The 21,359-nt window shown below is 38.8% G+C and overlaps 1 protein-coding gene across 5 annotated transcripts in view; it reads right to left on the reverse strand.

The window, feature by feature from the left end:
• The window catches only part of LOC124721924 (carbohydrate sulfotransferase 5-like), a 544,973-nt gene that overhangs the window by 23,190 nt on the left and 500,424 nt on the right, over nt 1-21,359 (reverse strand). For all 5 annotated transcript variants that reach the window (XM_047247078.1, XM_047247077.1, XM_047247079.1 and 2 more), the window contains one exon: nt 13,331-13,510. In XM_047247078.1, the coding sequence (XP_047103034.1) occupies nt 13,331-13,510 (180 nt within the window). The remainder of the gene's footprint in view (nt 1-13,330; nt 13,511-21,359) is intronic.

Below are 21,359 nucleotides of genomic sequence, written 5' to 3' on the forward strand. Positions count from 1 at the left end.
CACCAAAACTTGTTTTGTCTGATCATTTATAACCAATTTAGAGTAGGTATCAGTGAGCCCCCAGCAAATTCAGCCAACAATTCCTCTGGCTGGGGAATGGGATACAAATCAACATTTGGTTTAGCATTAGTGGTAGACTTAAAATAACCACAAATGTGAAGTGATACATTAGGTTTCTTAGTGCAGAAGTGAACAAATAACCAAAACAAGTCCAAAGTATAGCAAATACAGCTTAAGCAGAGATGCTGAGTTGTAGACAGGTGACACACTAGTGTGGCTCCAGCTGCAACAGGCTGTGGTCATGTGTGTGTGAGTAGCATGTGCATGTGTGTGGGGGCGGGGGGGGGGGGGGGGGAGGAGGGAGGGGGGGTCTGTCATCTGTTTTTGACAAAGGCCTTGTTGGCCAAAAGCTTGTGACAGGCTTTTTGTTGTGCCTATCTATGACTCAGCATCTCCACTATATGGTGAGTAGCAGCTATCCTTTCTATAATATTGTCACACACCATCCTGGATTTTCCATTGTTTAAATACAGCCTAAGTGTAGTGAACAGTCCAGGGTGCACTCTAAATCACAAATGTAAATCAGGCAATGTCAAAACTGTTGGCACATAACTAACGGCTTCAGTGACCAGTGAAAGACCAGCTAACAACAGCTGGGCTGTTGTATTTCGGGACAACTATGAGCCAGAGGGCCACGCCACCTGACATGCTTGCTGTGCAGCAGCTGCAGCTGCTATGCCTTGTGTGCATGCAAGCAGCAGCTATTGCCAGGAGCCTGAATATCTCTGTCATGTTCCCCCTCTCAATGCATGAGCTAGGCAAGGAATCCAAATAACTGCCAGATACTAAATAAGCAGAACCTGTCCCAACCCCACTACACAATAATTTTAATCTTATAGGTGATGGCTGAGGCACCTGCCAATAGCTCAAGAAGTTGATTCAAAATGACATGACTTGAACACCAAGAGGATTTTATTTAGGCACTGTTCTATGAAAGGCTTTTAGGAATGTTAATGAGTTTGTTTCAAGACTGATGAAACACCACAATCGCAATATATGAAATTTAGAAAGAGCTAAAAAAGGAAGTTGTTATGCAATATAAAATAACAGCTCTTTTAAATTGCAAGATACTGCTTCTAAGGAAATACTAGTACTCTCTGTGAACATGTTGCACAAAGCTCAAAACTGCAAAATTAGAGGTATTGGGACTAGTCAAAAATGTCTGTGAATACCTCTCGCATAGAATTAAAAGGTAGGTCAGCGTTGGCCGTAATATTGATGTTTTATTGATAGCAGAATCAATTTTCGATCACATAGTGATCATCTTCAGTGCTGCACAAATTAAACTCAGACACTGGTATCAAGTTATCAATAACCAAAACTGAGAAGTGATAACAACAATCAAGTTTTGGTCGTTGTGCACACATCACTCCATGGAGTTGCCAATCAACTTCTCATGTAGTACACAGTGGATGGTAAAATCAAGTCTCATAAGAAGAGTAGACCAAGTCATATGCAGCACAAAAAACTGCAAAACAAAGAACAATGGGTATACAGCTGTGGGAATTTGCTTCTCTTGCAGAAATTTTCCACAGAAGTTCACAAAATGTTGCTGTAGCCAAATCATGGAGGAGATTTCTTCACCCTGGCAACCCTGGTTTCATCATTCACACAGTTCAAGGTGGACTCAAATATGACAGTCTAGGTGTCCTGATGAAAAAAGAAAATAAGATCATGATCAGCAGACTCCAGGTTAAGAGAGACCCTGGAGTTCCTCCTCACAGTACATCATCAGTCCATCTTAATCTAGGTTCTGAGAGCCCCAATCACACCCAATAGAAAAAAGGAACTTATGGTTCTGAAAGCCAGTAGTCATGGGCACTGACTGAAGGCCCAATATACTCATGACCCATTTTTTTCTATTTTTGAATGTTCTAATGCACTAATTTATGGAATTAATGAATTTTAATACTGGAAATTATACTGCATATGTTGACAAGTGGAGTAGATGGCCTATCAATGCACTCACTAAGATGAGAATGCTAAAAGAGAGGTCATTCTGAAATTCATTCAGAGAGTTTATTTTAGGTGTTTGGACCATAATTCAAATATGTTCTGAATGTAAAGGAAAATTGGAATTGCATGAAATATCATACTACACAATGATGTTCAGAATGAAGTATAGCACTTACATACACTCTGGATATTGATAAACAGGCAAATATCACACATCATCTGTAGAAAGTCCCAGTTGCCTTCTGACTGCTGTACAGCTTGTCAAATCTACTGTTGTACACTTTAGTTTATTATGATCATTCCATGCCCAGTGAACTGCCATTTTCATGCTATATGAGAGTGGAAAAGAAGCCCACCTTAGCAAAATGGGGTCTGAAGGATGAAGATCCTTTGCAATAGCAGTCAGGTTGAAGACATGCAGTGTATTTTAGAGTATTCTGCTTGTCCCTTCACGAATACCATCAAAGATCTGAACAAAGCAAATAATTTGTAAGTGATGTAGCCAGAAACAATGAGATATGTATGATTACCAGACTTAAGAAAAGAAAATTAAGTAATCAATGCGGAACATAAGTAAAATAAAATCAGCTGAACATATAGGTAAAACATAGCTGATTGATATGGAAAAGTACCATGCAGATACCTTATATTTATGTTTTGGGTGGACATATATTTAATTTTGTAACAGAAGTCACAACAGAAGATAAATAAGAGAAAAAGAGGGGGAGGGGGGGGGGGGGGGGAGAGAGAGAGAGAGAGAGAGAGAGAGAGAGAGAGAGAGAGAGAAATACAAAGTTACTGAAAAGGATGTTTGCAGCACAAATGGCAAAAAAGGCAAAAAACAAAACACAGAAAAAGAACAAATATATATTGAAATGAAACTACCAATATTAATTTACAACACACGAACATCTCTTGTATCCAACTTTTTTCCAACAATTTTTATTAGGTTTATGACCAGGCAACTGACAAGAACTTTAGAATTTTTAAAACAAAACAGCAGAGAGTACGCAATACAATTACAAAGTAGTTTCATTCATAAATGGTTATCCTCATTGTGTTTCCCTAAGAAATGGTAGTATTTACAAACTATCACACTGTTCGTAGTAACTATACCTGAATGAAAGCAAGAATTATGGACATAAAAAATTAGGCTTGGTTTACATCTGATGGTTGTCTACCCCTGCACAAATTCTTCAGAAAGTGTGCTGTATATTTGCAATGAGAGGCCTGTGACTATACACCACTGACACTCATCATTCTTTGCATAACAATGGTTATTCATTAAAGTCCTGTTTGTCCATCTCAGAAACATTTTCCCAGTTAATGAATGCATCCATGTCAATAACAGTTTCTACTATCACTTCCTACCATCCAAGTTTTAATATCATTTGTTGGGTTCATTAAATAATTTTCACCTCACTGTACACTGTTAGTCCTTTTTGCAGGTGATCAACTATTTTATCCAACCACGGCAAACAAATAAAAATTCATCACCATGGAAACTAGTAAAGGATGTTGTTGTAAAATTTAGTAACTGATTTTGCACAAAAGGGCTAGCTTTAAAATTAGGAAAAAATGTCATTCATCCCCACCAAAGGACACAACTGCTACTCATCATAAAGATGACATGTTGAGTTTTAGATAGGGCACATCGAAAAGACTGTAACACACTGAGCTTTTGGTCAAAGCCTTCTTCAGAAAGGAAACATATACACATTCATACAAGCAAGCACACCTCATGCATACATGACCACTATCTTGCTGGCCAGCCCCCATTCTGGCCAGACGGGCTGGAGTTTGCAGTCGTGTGTGCACAAGGTGTGCTTGCTTGTGTGAAGTTTCCTTTCTGAAGAAGACTTTGGCTAAAAATCCAATACATAACAGTCTTTTCATTGTACTTGTCAACAGATCAATGTGTCATCTTTGTGGTGAGTAGCAATCTATGCTTTTCATAACATTGTTGATATTCCAACCTGGACTTTTCACTGTTTAATAAACATGATAGAAATTTCAAAGTTCTTGGGTGTAACTTTTGATGAAAACATAAACTGGTAACACCAGTTGGTAGAGCACTTGCCGTGCAATTAATTTCCAAGTTCAGACATACAGAAATCAGTAAGTTAATGTATTTTACATATTTCAGTTCACTGATGAGCATACAATAACAGTTTGGGGCAAATCTGTTTGAAAAAATAATTAATTGCACAAAAGAAAGTAATCAGAATTGTATTACATATCTTAAGCTTGGGAAAGTAAACCACAGCCTCAAAGTGTATTTATTCAGTGGTGAAACTTACTGTCAAAAGTCAATTTGACTTTGACTGTAATAGAGCCTTTCAAAAATATGATACAATAAGAACAAATTCTCTCTGACATCCTCTCATCAACAAAAGTTTGCCACAGAATACAATGAACTACAATTTTTCATGCTTTTGGTTCTGTGGAAATTGCAGTGAAGAAAACTTTTACCGTTTATCCTTAGAAACCAAATATCTGACAGACATTAACAATATCTACAGTTGCATCTACATCTACATGACTACTCTGCAACTCTCAATTAACTGCCTGACAGAGGTTTCTTCAAAGCTGGAATGAGATTTTCACTCTGCAGTGGAGTGTGCGCTGATATGAAACTTCCTGGCAGATTAAAACTGTGTGCCGGACCGACACTCAAGCTCGGGACCTTTGCCTTTCGCGGGCAAGTGCTCTACCAACTGAGCTACCCGAGCACGACTCACACCCCGTCCTCACAGCTTTACTTCTGGCAGTACCTCGTCTCCTACCTTCCAAACTTTACAGAAGCTCTCCTGCGAACCTTGCAGAATTAGCACTCCTGAAAGAAGTTGGTAGCGCACTTGCCCGCGAAAGGCAAAGGTCCCTAGTTCGAGTCTCCGTCCGCACACAGTTTTAATCTGCCAGGAAGTTTCGTATCAGCGCACACTCTGCTGCAGAGTGAAAATCTCATTCTGGAAATATCCCCCAGGCTGTGGCTAAGCCATGTCTCCGCAATATCCTTTCTTTCAGGAGTGCTAATTCTGCAAGGTTCGCAGGAGAGCTTCTGTAAAGTTTGGAAGGTAGGAGTTGAGGTACTGGCAGAAGTAAAGCTGTGAGGACGGGGTGTGAGTCATGCTCGGGTAGCTCAGTTGGTAGAGCACTTGTGTGCGAAAGGCAAAGGTCCCGATTTTCAGTCTTGGTCCGGCACACAGTTTTAATCTGCCGGGAAGTTTCATCTTGAAGCTATTTCTCTACTGTTCCACTCTCGAACAGCATGCAGGAAAAATTAACACTTAAATTTTTCTGTGTAAGCTCTGATTTTTCTTATTTTATTATAATGATCATTTCTCTCTATGTACGTGAGAACTAAGAAAATATTTTTGTATTCCAAGTAGAAACAAAGACTACCATCCCAATTCACATATCATATTCATGACACTCTCTCCCCTATTTTGCAATAACACAAAATAAGCTGCTCTTCTCTGAACTTTTTTGATGTCCTCTGTCAATTATATCCAATAAGGATCTCACACACAGCAGAAATACTCCAGAACAGGATGGACAAGTGAAGTGAAGGCAGTCTCTTTAGTAGACTTGTCACACATTCTAGGTGTTCTGCCAATAAAATGCAATATTTGGTTCACTTTTCCCACAGCATTATCTATGTTATCACTCCAGGTAAGTTATTCATAATTGTAATTCCTAAATACTTAGTTGAATAGAGAGCCTTCAGATCTGCATGATTTACTATGAAACCGAAAGCAAAGAAGGGAAAGCAGAAAGGTGGAAGGAGTATATAGAGGGTCTATACAGGGGCGATGTTCTTGAGGACAATATTAGCGAAATGGAAGAGGATGTAGATGAAGATGGAATGGGAGAGATGATACTGCATGAAGAGTTTGACAGAGCACTGAAAGAACTGAGTCGAAACAAGGCCCCAGGAGTAGACAACATTCCATTAGAACTACTGACAGCCTTGGAAGAGCCAGTCCTGACAAAATTCTACCATCTGGTGAGCAAGATTTATGAGACAGGCAAAACACCCTCAGACATCAAGAAGACTATAATAATTCCAATCCCAAAGAAAGAAGGTGTTGACAGATGTGAAAATTACCGAACTATCAGTTTAATAAGTCATAGCTGCAAAATACCAACGCGAATTCTTTACAGACGAATGGAAAAACTGGTAGAAGCCAACCTCGGGAAAGATCAGTTTGGATTCCATAGAAATATTGGAACACGTGAGGCAATACTGACCCTACGACTTATCTTCGAAAATAGATTAAGGAAAGGCAAACCTATGTTTCTAGCATTTGTAGACTTAGAGAAAGCTTTTGACAATGTTGACTGGAATACTCTTTTTCAAATTCTAAAGGTGGCAGGGATAAAATATAGGGAGCGAAAGGCTATCTACAATTTGCACAGAAACCAGATGGCAATTATAAGAGTTGAGGGACATGAAAGGGAAGCAGTGGTTGGGAAGGGAGTGAGACAGGGTTGTAGCCTATCCCTGATGTTATTCAATCTGTATATTGAGCAAGCAGTGAAGGAAACAAAAGAAAAGTTCAGAGTAGACATTAAAATACATGGAGAAGAGATAAAAACTTTGAGGTTTGCCAATGACATTGTAATTCTGTCAGAGACAGCAAAGGAGTTGGAAGAGCAGTTGAACGGAATGGACAGTGTCTTGAAAGGAGGGTATAAGATGAACATCAACAAAAGCAAAACAAGGATAATGGAATGTAATCGAATTAAGTCAGGTGATGCTGAGGGAATTAGATTAGGAAATGAGAAACTTAAAGCAGTAAAGGAGTTTTGCTATTTGGGGAGCAAAATAACTGATGATGGTCACAGTAAAGAGGATATAAAATGTAGACTGGCAGTGGCAAGGAAAGCATTTCTGAAGAAGAAACATTTGTTAACATCGAGTATAGATTTAAATGTCAGGAAGTCGTTTCTGAAAGTATTTGTGTGGAGTGTAGCCATGTATGGAAATGAAACATGGACAATAAACAGTTTGGACAAGACGAGAATAGAAGCTTTCGAGATGTGGTGCTACAGAAGAATGCTGAAGATTAGATGGGTAGATCACATAACTAATGAGGAGGTATTGAATAGAATTGGGGAGAAGAGAAGTTTGTGGCAAAACTTGACTAGAAGAAGGGATTGGTTGGTAGGACATGTTCTGAGGCATCAAGGGATCACTAATTTAGTATTGGAGGGCAGCGTGGAGGGTAAAAATCGTAGAGGGAGACCAAGAGATTAATACACTAAGCGGATTCAGAAGGGTGTAGGTTGCAGTAGGTACTGGGAGATGAAGAAGCTTGCACAGGATAGAGTATCATGGAGAGCTGCATCAAACCAGACTCAGGACTGAAGACCACAACAACAACACAAAATTTAACAGATTCCTTTTAGTCATCATGTAGATGACCTCTCACTTATCATTGGTTAGAGTCAATTGCCACTTTTTGCACCATACAGACATCTTGTCTAAATATTTATACAGTTGGTTTTGATCATCTCATGACTTTAAAAGATGGTAAATGACAGCATCATCTGCAAACCATCTAACAGGGATGTTCAGACTTTCTTCTACATCATTTATATAAATCAGGACCAGAAAAAGGCCTTTCTTGGGGAAAGCTGTGTTTAAATTCTGTTTTACTTGATGACTCCATAGCCACACAGTTTGATAAGAAGTTGCTTGTGAGGGCTGGTGTCAAAAACTTAATGGAATTTTAAAAACATGGAATCAGTTTGATACCAAATGTCACCAGCACTCATTACTTCATGTCAATAAGCAACTAACCATGTTTCACAAGAACAATATTTTCTGAAACTGTGCTGGCTGTTTCTCATTAAATTACTTTCTTCAGGGTAATTCATTGTGTTTAAACATAGTATTTGTTCCAAAATCCTACTGCAAATCACCATCAGTGACATGGGTCTGGAATTCAGTGGATTACTTCTATTTCCTTTCTTGAATATTGTTGTGACCTGTACAAACTTCCAGTCTTTATATACAGATCTTTTGATGAACAAGCAGTTGTATATGTATATTGTATCAGCATACTCTTAAACGAACTGAAGCCTTGCATTTACTATGTGATTTAAGCTCCTTCACTACACCCAAGATATCTACTTCTAAGTTAGTCATGTTGGCAGCTGTTCTTGATTTGAATTCTGGAATATTTACTTCATCTTCTTTGGTGAAGGAATTTTGTAAAACTGTGTTTAGTAACTCTGCTTTAGTGGCACTGCCATTGGTAATGTTACCATTGCTATCGCACAGTGAAGATTTTGATTGTCTCTTGCCATTGGTGTACTTTACATACAGCTATTTTATCTTTGGATTTTCTGCCAGATTTCTAGTCAGAGTTTTGTTGCAGAAACTGTTAAAAGCATCTGGCATTGAAGTTCATGCTAAGTTTCAAGATTCAGTGAAACATGACCAATCTTGGAGACTCTGCATTCATTTAAGTGTGGCATGCTTTTTTTGTTACTTCTGCACCAGAGTTCTGACCTGTTTTGTGTATCACGGGGGATTGGTACAAACACTTATTAATTTATTTGGTATGTATCTCTCAACTGTCTTCAATATTATTAAAGTTAAAGATTAAAGTTGTTTCTGCTTAACAACTTCTTCTTTCCTACAGAAGAATACTTGAACAGAAATAAGCAATTAATACTTATTTATGATAACAAGTGTGTGTGCAACTTTTGTTCAATTGACACATCCCACATCATAAACCTTACTGCAAATATTGTCTGTAGGATACATAACTAAGAATGAAATTAACTAAACAACCTTCTGTGTCTATCTAGTGTAATTCCCTAGGTGAACTCAGCACTGGTTTTCGAAGCAGACACAGAGTGAGGTGACTCAGTGGTTAGCACACTAGACTGATATTTGAGACAATTGTAGTTCAAATTCCCGGCTGATCACCCAGTTTTCGTTTTCCAAGATTTCCCTCAATTGCTTAAGGCAGATGCTGGGATGGTTCCTTTGAAAGGGCAAGACTGATTTCCTTCCTCGCCCTTACCTAATCTGTGCTAGTCCTCCATCTCTAATAACCTCACTGTTGATGTGACATTAAACACTAATCTTCCACATTCTTTCTTTGAAACAAACACACTTCTATTTTTCAAAAATTCTCTCTCTTTTACATATAAAGGAACTCCTTGCTTTGACTGTCTTACATTCATTCAAAAGTTTATTCTTAACATTAATTCTACATTTAGATCTATACCTACTTCTGTACTCTGCAAATTACCTTGCTGCATGTGGTAAATGGTACTTTTTGCTTTGCATACTACTTTCATGTCACCCCTTTCCTGTTACAACGCAAATATTTTGTGGGAAGAACGATTGCTGGTAAGCCTCCATATCGGCTTGAATCTCCCTAATTTTCTCCTTGTGGTCTTCTCATGAGATATATGTAAGAGGGACAAATAGATTTTTTTATTCTTGTACAAACACGCACTCTCGGGGCTTTAGCAATTAACTGCACTACGATGCAGAATGCCTTTCTTGGAGCATCTGCCACTAGAGTTAGCTGATCATCTCTGTCACACTTTCATGCTTGCTAAATGAACCTGTAATGAAACGTGCTGCTCGTCTTTGGATCATCTCAATTTCCTCCATCAGTCCTATCTGGTACAGATCCTATACTCATGAGCAATATGCAAATATTGTTTGAACAAATGTTTTGTAAGTTATTCCCTTCAGTGATGGACTACATTTCCTGAGGATTCTGGTACCTTCTTTTCTGACAGTTAATTTTATGAGGTCATTACATTTCAAATCAACTCTTAAATATTTTATGGAAGTAACTACTTCCAGTGATTGTTCTGCAAGAGTGTAATTGCATAATAAAAGGTCTTCTGTCCATGTATTCATAATACATTTCATTTGTTTATGTTGAGGGTCAATTGCAACTCCGTCCGCAGCTCGTGGTCGTGCGGTAGCGTTCTCGCTTCCCACGCCCGGGTTTCCAGGTTCGATTCCTGGCGGGGTCAGGAATTTTCTCTGCCTCGTGATGACTGGGTGTTGTGTGATGTCCTTAGGTTAGTTAGGTTTAAGTAGTTGACCATAGATGTTAAGTCCCATAGTGCTCAGAGCCATTTGAACCATTTGAATTGCAACTCCCTGCACCATGCATTGATCGTCTGCAGGTCTTCCTGCATTTCACAACAATTTTCTAGCATTGCGACTTTCCCATATATGATGGCATCATACATGAAAAGCCTTCGGGAACTGTCAACATTATCTACTAAGTCATTTATATATATTGTGAAAATTAATGGTTCTATAACACTCCCCTGGGGCACACCCAAAGTTATTTCTATGTCTGAAGACTTCTCTCTGTTCAGAACAACATGCTGTGTTCTGTTTTCTAGAAACTCTTCAACCCAATCACACAGTTTGTCCGATATTCTGTACACTTGCATTCTGTTCATTAGGCAGCAGTGCCAAACTGCATCAAATGCATTCTTGAAGTCAAGGAGCATGGTATCTACCTGGGTGCTTGTATCTGCTGCTTTCTGGGTCTCACAGATGAACAGAGAAAGCTGGTTTCAGACAATCATTGTTTTTTGAACCCATGTTGGATTGTAAAGAGGACTTTTTGGCTTCTAGAAATGTAATAATACCTGAACATAAAAAATATGTTATAAAATTCTACAACTGACCGACATCAGAGATATAGGCTTTGTGCACCTGGTCTTGAAAATGGGATTGACCTGTGCTTTGTTCTAATCATCAGGAACACTTCACTCTTCCACAGATCAATGGTACACTGCTGCAAGAAGAAGGGTGAGTTTTTCACATACTCTACCTATAATTCTATTGGTATCCCATCAGATCCAGTGCCCTTTCCCATCAGATCCAGTGTCCTTCCTTCGGTTGAGTGATTTCAGTGGCTTTTCTATCCCATAATCACTTATTTCAATATTGGCCATTTTTTCATTTGTGTGACAATTTAAAGGAATCACTTCAGTGTGATCTTCCTCTGTGAACCACACTGGGAAAAAGACTTTTAGTAATTTGGTATTTTTGGTGTCATCCACAGTTTAAGTGCTATTATGGTCACAGAGACTCTGGACAGATGGCTTTGATCTGTTTACCGAGTTAAAATAAGACCAGAACATCCTATTATTATCTGTCAAGTTGGTAGACATAATTGTACTTTCAAATTTGTTGAATGGTTCATGCCTGGCTCTCCTTACACTAATTTTGGCTTCAATTAATTTTTGTTATCTGTAAAGCTTTGGCTAAGTTTAAATTGGCAGTGAAGGTCTCTCTGCTATCACAACAGTTTTCTAATATGGCTGTCAAACCACAGTCAGCCTTTCCATCCCTCTCAACTTTTCTCTGCACATACCTGCCTGCAGTCTACTGCATTATGCTCTTGAATTTTGTCCATTGATATTCAACATTGATAGTGTTGGAGATGAATTTCTTGTGCTGACTGCTCAGGTAATCTGAAATCCATTTCTTGTCACTCTTGCTAAGCAGAAAGATCTTCCTGCCCTTCGTTGTATTCCTACTTACAGCTGTACTCAGTGATGTTTTAATGGCCATAAGATCACTGATTCCCTGTTCTATGCTGAATTGAAAGGTTTGGGTCTCTTTGTCTCCAACAAGTCTAAGATATTATCTTCATAAGATTTTTCTCTGGTTAATTGCTCAAGGTAATTTTTGGGCAAAGCACTTAGAATAATTTCACGCGGTTTTCTGTCCCTACTATCATACCTCATCACTTCATTTCTCAGTCTATAGATGGCAAGTTAAAATCTCCACCTGGAATAAGGAAATTGATGCAAAATATTCTCCTAATGTCCCCTCAACTATTCTGCTACGGCTGCTGCTGAGGCAGGGGTTCGATAAAAGCATCCATTGAGCATGTTTGATCCACCTTTAACACTCGCCCCCACGCAAATTATTTTTCTCTGGTTATTTGCGCTAATCTCACTAGATGTTATTGTATTTTTTATGGCTATAAAAATGCCTCCACCACCAGCCTTAAACCTATCTCTGCGATATACCGGGTGATCAAAAAGTCAGTATAAATTTTAAAACTGAATAAATCATGGAATAATGTAGATAGAGAGATACAAATTGACACACATACTTGCAATGACATGGGGTTTTATTAGGACCAAAAAAATACAAAAGTTCAAAAAAGTCCGACAGATGGCGCTTCCTCTGATCAGAATAGCAATAATTAGCATAACAAAGTAAGACAAAGCAAAGATGATGTTCTTTACTCGAAATGCTCAATATGCCCACCATCATTCCTCAACAATAGCTGTAGTCGAGGAATAATGTTGTGAACAGCACTGTAAAGCATGTCCGGAGTTGCGGTGAGGCATTGTCATCGGATGTTGTCTTTCAGCATCCCTAGAGATGTCGGTCGATTACGATACACTTGCGACTTCAGGTAACCCCGAAGCCAATAATCACACGGACTGAGGTCTGGGGACCTGGGAGGCTAAGCACGACGAAAGTGGTGGCTGAGCACATGATCATCACCAAAAGACGCACACAAGAGATCTTTCACGTGTCTAGCAATATGGGGTGGTTCTAATAAAACCCCATTTCATTCCAAGCATGTGCGTCAATTTTTACCTCTCTATCTACATTACTCCATGGTTTATTAAGTTTTCAAATTTATTCTGACTATTTGATCACCTGGTACATTCCAATTGTAAATCAGAACTTAATTGCTACTGACATCTGGTTCCAGCCATTTTTTTTAAATCCCTGGACCTATGTTATCATTGTTATTGTTTACAGGCGAGATTAGTTCCAGGACCTTTCCATAGATGCTCTTTCATTTAACTAATACTATATTAACATTTTCTTTCTCCAGTCTTCTGTCACAAATGTTATTCTGCCTGGACTCAGAAGGTATCTTATCAGGCCTGTGGTGGGATGTCTCTATCCTAAAAGACCTATACTTGCATGCCAACATACTCCGCTACCCTATTTCATCTTGTTTCCTTTCAATCTGTTGGTAGGAAACACACTTACAGTCTTTGTTGCACTGAATATGAGTTTTTAGTATGTATCTATTCATTCAAAATATTTTTTACTTTGTTAAATAATTTTATGCATTGCGAGACACAACAATATTTCATGAACATGAACCTTGAAACACAAAAATAGCTAAATAACTGTGCATTACAACTTTAAATCAACTACTTACAAAACACTTCTACAGAGAATGCCATTAAATAGCAATTGGCATATTGTGGAAATCTGAGTTTATAAGCATGTCAGTATACTGATAAACTAAAAAAAGGGACAAACCTGAAATGATTGGGATATTTTACAGCAAACTCCTTAGCAGATTCATAATCAGCAACGAGATCACTGCACAGAATCCTGGGTTCACTACAGTCAGGACTTCCCGGACACCATGAGCGATGCTTACGAGACTGCAAAGTGCCACGAGGATCACGCACCAGCAGCAAAACTCGTACATTCAGACTTAAAAGGACAAAGAAGTGGCAATTAATTTCCTCTCTGGTACAGTAAAGAAAAGTTAAGGAAACAATGTGATAACAGGTTTATCTGATCAATGAGAGAGAGAAATTGTCATTAAAGCATTGGAAGCATCTTATAGACAACTGGTTATTTAAACTGCAACACCATGAAGGATAGAAAATAATAAAATTTCATTCATTGTGTGTATACATTGTGGTAGGAAGAATGCATGATTAATTTTTTTAGGTACAAAATTTAGTACACACTTCAGCCACATCTAGCAGCCACAAACAGCTCCAACTCAGCTAAGCATTGAGTCAAACTGAGCTTGGATGACATATACAGGTCTCTTCAATTCTGGCCCACTTCAGTTTTATGCAAGAGTTGATCACTCATAGAGGCTTTTGAATTGTGGTATGTCAGTCTTTTGCCAGCCCATTAGCACATGTTTTCAATGTGTGAAGGACAAGTAGAATTCGCTGGCCAGGGCAGCAGACACACACACACACACACACACACACACACACACACACACACTGTATTAAGATTGTCACGACAGTGTGCGCATAATGTAGTTCTGTGTTATTTTATTGAAAGATAAACCTTGAAATTGTGCAACAGCCACTGGCCTTAACTCTTCATAAATGTAACACCTGTCTCAAAATTAGTGGCTGTGTGAACCAGAGGTGATTGTGCTGTGTAACCAATGACATCCTCTAGCATCAGTTCAGGTGCTGGTCTCATGTGACAATGATGAACACAATCTGGCAATGTTTGTTCTCCTTGGAGCCTCTGCACAAGGATATGTCCACTGTGATGCTGCAAACAAATCTGGGACTCGTATGAAATATGATGTGAAGCCACTCATGTATCCAGTGATGTCATCGGCTGCACCAATGTTGTGTATCTCTCCCTGCTGCTGCGTGAATGGAAGCCGCAGCAACTCTGTGGTGCTCCAGAAGTCAAGAACACTTGTCCTTCCACAAACAAGCTCACTTCCTGACAAAAGATATCCGACATGACTGTATGATTTTGCACAGCCAGGCAATCAATATGTCTGCCCTCTCAAGTATTAGCTGTGTATGGCCATTGAAAGCCTGCATGACATTAACTATGGGTGCATCAACATTGTATCAGGATGAGCCAAGGGATTCCAATTGACATGAATGGCAATTTACAAGAATGATGACCATGGCTGCTGTTGAATTCTGGCATGTGCTAGTTGACATTTCTCGTTTTACATGAGGCATAAAATGATATTCTCACAAACAAACAACTTTCAAATGCGATTTTGGAATGAGAAATGTGCTGTGTAACCTTTCCTTACATACAAAACATAAATGGTGTAATTGCAATATATTATGTGCAGTTGTGCTGGAATGGCAATCATTTGCATATACAGGCACAGTAGTACACTTCATGCCAATCTGATGTTTGTTGCATGCCGTCTTCACAGTGTTGCAGTTTTAATGGCCAGCAAAGTATATTCCTATTGACACTTAACTCACATGTCTACAGCTAAACCATAGAATTATTGTTAAATCTCTTTCTTTAAATACAGAAATAAATTTAGTGCCATAATTGTATGGATGTTTGCTACATACAGGCACATATTAACAGACAAAGTGAGGAGTTAGAACACTCAAATCTTTTGTCTGCAAGTTCATAAATGAGAGCAACATAGACTAATTAATTAGTTTTGCTTTAAAAAATGGTGACACTGATATTTGTACACAAACACATACTTCAGTAAACCATACGAATCTTTTTCAGCTCTTGACTAATCAATATACAATCCATGTAATTGCAATGAAACTTTGGCGAGTTGTTGAGCACCTATCTACTTAGTTTTCCGAACTGGTGCAACCATTTTAACAACAGGTGCTCTGTGTCATTTCAACAACGAAATTTTAGCAAGTTTTTGTGTGTAGGCCCACAACAACTTCTGACTTAGTACATGCAGCTTACAACAGGTGGTGTGTCAGCCATTTTAACAAATGTGTATATTTCATATTGTTTAGCAGCTGTTCTTGTGTTGTCAGTGTATGAGTGTGCATGCATGGCATAACTGAATTGAATGAAATGCAAACAGCTACATTTCAGTTTGTGTGTGACATAACATGTGGGGCTGATCACGAAACTCCAATAGTCAGTCAACATAACATAACAGATATCACATGCATTTTATTTTCTTTGTCCAGATGATTTTGTATTAGTCATCACAAATTATTATTTTTACTGTAAAATCAATTATGGCAGCCACATAAAAAGTGAATGGCTGACCTACATCTAAAGCCTGAGAGAGAAAGACATCAAGAGCTTCAGTAACAGGAAAGCAACCGGAAGCAAGACTGGAAACATTTAGAGTATGCAATGCTGAAGTCCATTTGTCTGAAAGAAACAAGCAATGTGATGAAATACTGGAAACTGCTCGAGGAACACTGCATGCTGATTTACATCTTGGTGTGTTCCATTATTATGCTAACTATGACTGCGGTCTTCATCCAGTGTGATTACTGGAAAAAATGGAATAAATTGTGTGTGCCCTGCAGTGCTCCCAAATTTAAGACTGAAAAACAAGTACTGTGCTGCATGGTTGGGAAATTGGAGCTGCCAGAATCACATTCACTACCCAAATCATTATCAATGTTGGTATCATGTGACACAAACCAATTGAAACATTTCTTACCGAGCATACACAAGTAAAATTAATGTTTCTAAATGACATCATTTGGTGCAACAAATATCATGCATGAGAATTACATGACAAAATTCAAGGTGCAAGGACAAATTTTTCACCATCACTGATCACTACCACCATTCACAAATTTCTTCAAATTTATTTCACTGATGAGCAAATAAAGCAACATTATTGATTCAATACTGGCACTAAACAAGGAACTGCTGCTACATTAAAAACTTTATATGCTGAACACAATAAATTAATTCAGTTTTTCAGAACTGCAGTTGAGTAAACACTAGCTGATGATAACAATATTGTAATTAGAGCTGACAAAACACATAACAGGCAACATGAAAGATAGTTCAATGTACCAACATTTGATGAAGTGGCAGTCATTTCAGTTGGTGAAGAATTTAACTCACGTGGTACAATTCTTCATCACAGAAAGGATGATGTTCAGAAAGTTTCAGAAACTCATCACTCATATGTGGACTCCAGTATCCAATTTTATTTTGGCAAGGAGAAGATATCATTTCATCATCAAATTGAGGAATCAACAAATAGACAAGGGAACAAATAAGAAAGACAGAAGTATGAATTATTATTCATACTGATTGATGATTTCATGAAAACACAGAAAATCATATTTAGAAATGTTGATAGTTGTTTCGTCAATAGATTAGCTATATGTATGCAAAAATCAAAACCCAACAACTCATTTACATTCAATTAAATCAAACTAAGTTGTTCTCCAAACAGGGCATTCATTTAAGTGATGCAGTTGTTAATGATGGCAAAGTGAATCCAGGTGAATTGGGAAAAATCGTCATATTACTGGCCATTTTTACAGGGAGTCCATGGCTCATGAATGACTATGCATGCAGTGCAATGACATATGTTCATGCATACAGCCACCCAGATTAGATTATTTCATTCACATAAAATCATATGTGGGCTGATATAGAAGTACTTTTGTTAACTGGACAATCGTCTTCAGATGGTCATGATATTTACACATTTTTATTCAAACAAAAGTTGAAATCTTTAATTAATTTAATTGTCAAGCCTCATGTTTTTGGAGAGATACACTTTAGTATGTATTCCACTGAATGACCAAAAAAAGAAAAAAAAACGGGGATGGCCACATGCACACATTTTGATCTGGTTGATCAAAAAAGTCACACCACATCAAACTGATCAAGTCATCTCAGCAGAAATGCAAGATGTTAACACTAATGCTGACTTATTTGAAGTCATCACCAATAACATGATTCATGATCCACGTGGCTTACTCAACAACAATTCACCATGCACATCTGTTGGGAAATGCATGAAGTGATACCCAAGAGACTTACTTGATGAGACTATCAGTAATAATACAAATTGGTTGCACTGTTCCTGTCATACGATCAACTCCGCATGCTCGATGGAATTTCCAGAAAGCCGACTGGATGAAGTTTTCAACGGAACTGGATAAGACCATTCGATGGACACCTCCATCACATAATAACTATCAATGCTTCATTGGTGCAGTAACAGCAACAGCTAAAAAGTGTATGCCAAGAGGATACCGAAAAGAATATGTTCCAGGATGGAACGAGGAAAGTGAAACACTGTACCAATACTTCCAGCAAAGTGGTGACCCAGAGATAGCTACGGAACTATTGTCCAGCTTGGACATGTCTCGGAGGCAGAAATGGGCAGAAACAGTCAAAACTATGGACTTTACCCACTCGAGCAGGAAAGCATGGAGTCTTCTGAGAAAACTGGGAGGAAGTGCACCAGCATGCAGAAAAAATTCCAAAGTAACACCAGACCAAATTGCTTCCCACATCATTACTACCTCAAGAGTACCTCCTGACAAGAAACATACAAGACATATCAGACGACAGCTTTGTGACCTGAAAAAGAAGGCATCTCCCTCATCTGAGTATACCCATCCCTTCACAGTTTCAGACATTGACTCTGGACTGAAGGACCTCAAACCTCTTAAGGCAACTGGATTCGATGGTATCCATCCAGAATTCCTTATCCATATGGGAGGAAAAGCTAAGAAATGGCTGGCAGAATTCTTCATTGACATCTTGCTGACTGGTCAACTTCCATCTGAGTTTAAAAAGGTGAAGATAATATCTGTTCTGAAACCTGGCAAACCCAGCAACAAGGTAGAAAACTATCGCCCCATATCCCTACTCAGCTGCTGCTACAAGCTTTTTGAAAGGCTAATATATAACAGAATAAGTAGCACTATCTTAGAGAACGTTCCAGTTGATCAGGCAGGCTTCAGACCAGGGCACAGCTGCTGCGACCAAGTATTGTCTCTCACATCCTTCATAGAGTCAGGATACCAAATGAAGCACGAAACATCTGTGGCATTTGTTGATCTAACTGCCGCCTTCGACACTGTGTGGAGGGAAGGCCTTATCCACAAATTTCTCCACATCATACCCTGCAGAACAATGGCTCGACTGATTAACAGCATGCTAAGTGATCGGAAGTTCCAGGTAATCAATGGAAGCAACATAAGTAAGGAGAGGAAGCTGAACAACGGATTGCCTCAAGGATCAGTTCTCTAACCCTTACTGTTCAACCTATATCTATCTGATCTACCTGACACTTCGTCCAGAAAATACTGCTATGCCGATGGCCTGGTTCTAGCCGTCAAACACCAGGAAATGAAGACAACAGAAGAGATTTTAGCCAATGACCTGTCTGCATTAGACAATTACTTCAAAATCTGGAGACTCCAACCCAGTGTGAGTAAAACAGAAGTGTGTTGCTTCCATCTAAATAACCAGTTGGCAAACGTAAAACTGGAAGTAAGTTTCAGAGGCAGAATTATTCGTCACAATTGGAACCCAAAATATCTTGGTGTCATCCTGGATTGTACACTATGCTTCAAACAACACCTTCTTAACTTAGCTCAAAAGCCGAGGACTCGAAACAACATCCTCCATAAGCTATGCGGAACTACTTGGGGATCTTCAGCAACCACCCTGTGAACTTCAGCTCTGGGCTTGGTATACTCAAGTGCTGATTATTGTGCACCTGTTTGGATGAATAGTCATCATACAAGGCTTGTTGATACTCAGCTGAATACGACAATGCGCATAATATGTGACACAATCAGATCTACTCCAGTTTATTGGCTTCCACTGTTAACCGGTATAATGCCTCCTGATCTACGCAGATGTACTGCCCTTATGAGAGAATTCCACAAGATCTCCAGGAATTCTTACCTACCCGTGCATAGCGACCTGCCACTTTTAAATTGCAAGAGACTGAAATCACGTCATCCAAATCTGTGCGATGCTGCTGACATGGTTGCTAAGAATTTCAAACCTCTTTAAGAATGGAAAGGTCGGTGGGAAGCAGTGACAGATGTGCACCTGCATAACATCTTCTCAAGTGCTAAAGTTCCAAGTGGATTTGACTTACCACCAAGACCTGGTCTACTCTCAACAGAATCCGTACCAGCCATGGGCGATGCAGGGATGCTCTCTTTAAGTGGAAGAAGCTGCCTGATCCAGCTTGTGACTGCGGGGCTCCATACCAGACTGTTCACCACATTGTCAGTGAATGCAGGATTCAAGCCTATCACGGCGCCAAAGAGGACTTCCTGCTAGCAACTCCAGATGCAGTGCACTGGATTGAAGGACTGGATATTCAGTTGTTTGTTGTGTGTCAATATGTACATATGTATATGTAATTTCATGATAGGTCTGTATTAGCCATATGCTAAATAAAATATCAGTGACATTGCTGTATATCCTCTGTATCAGTGATGGTCAACTGAAGTGGTGGCAAATTCATCATTTTAAAAGTACAGAGCAATGATGCTGAAGTCAGTAATCACTGAGTTGTACCATAGTGACAGGTGCTCTTGAAAGTGTACATAGTACACATCAGTGTCAAGTATTGCAGTTTGGTGACATTGATCAAATACATTTGCAAATATGTTAATAAAGGATGTAATATGGCAATTTTGGAGTGATAAATTCAACTGTCTGTCTCAATGAAACTTATTGCTACTAACTGCCACACTACATTAGTAGCAATGGTGCAGTATAGTGCATTTTATCATTTCCAATCCATGCACAACATCCAACAGCTGTTTATGGGCCGAGCACCTTGATAATAGACAGATTTTTGCTTCACTACAGAAAACGCACATGCAATGGCATTGTCACCACCTCCAAGACTGTTAACTGCACTGTTCTCACTGTGTGAATATGACAGCATAAGATGCTACTTCATCCTGAAGTGTGAACATACAACACACGGAATGCACCGGCGAACAAGTTTCAATATTACAAACAAGGTAAAGCAGTCACAGAGCAACTCAATTATATTTGACCATCATATTAGGCCATCTGTATGCTATTCACGCAAACAATGCAGAATGCTACAACTTGCAATTACTATTAATCAACATATGTAGACCTACACTGAGAAGAACTGAGACCAGTAAACAATCAAGAATGTCTCACTTATAACGAAGCTTGCCAAGAAGTGAATGTCTGAGAAATGATGCAGAGTGGGACACTTCAGTCACTGATGCATCAAAAACAGCTGAACCACAACAAATATGCACATTATCTGCAATCATATTGAAAATGTGCTTCCCACTCATCTTTGAGAAAAATGCAAAGACTACATGAGTAAAGACATCTTACATTGTTTCCCTCTATGAATAAGAATCTGGACACTCAATTCATATGAAATGTATATAATGTGGCATTGGTTTGAATTAAGTAAACTGGCAATTGCTAACACAGCCCTTGTACATTTGGGAATGGCCATGCTGAATTGATCTGAAAATGGCCTTTTCAATTGTGGTTTACTATCAGAAACACACTTTGATCGTTAAAATGAAACTTTCAAAATTGGCTCCAAAACAATGCATAGCATATGACAGAATTATGGATGAAATTAAAAGCCAAAATTGCAGCTTGTATTTCCTAGATGTGCCTGGAAGCACAGGCCAAAGTTATCTTATTTCACTTATTTTGGAAACCATATGCTTATGAAAAACTATTGCACTGGCAATTGCATTATCTAAAATTGCAGCAATTCTGGATGATGGCCTAACAGTGCATTCAGCACTGAAATTGGAAATGAATATGAAAATCAATGAGACACCAACACAAAACATCAACAAAAATTCTG

Source organism: Schistocerca piceifrons, chromosome X (assembly GCF_021461385.2).
Source record: "Schistocerca piceifrons isolate TAMUIC-IGC-003096 chromosome X, iqSchPice1.1, whole genome shotgun sequence".
Lineage (NCBI taxonomy): Eukaryota > Metazoa > Arthropoda > Insecta > Orthoptera > Acrididae > Schistocerca > Schistocerca piceifrons.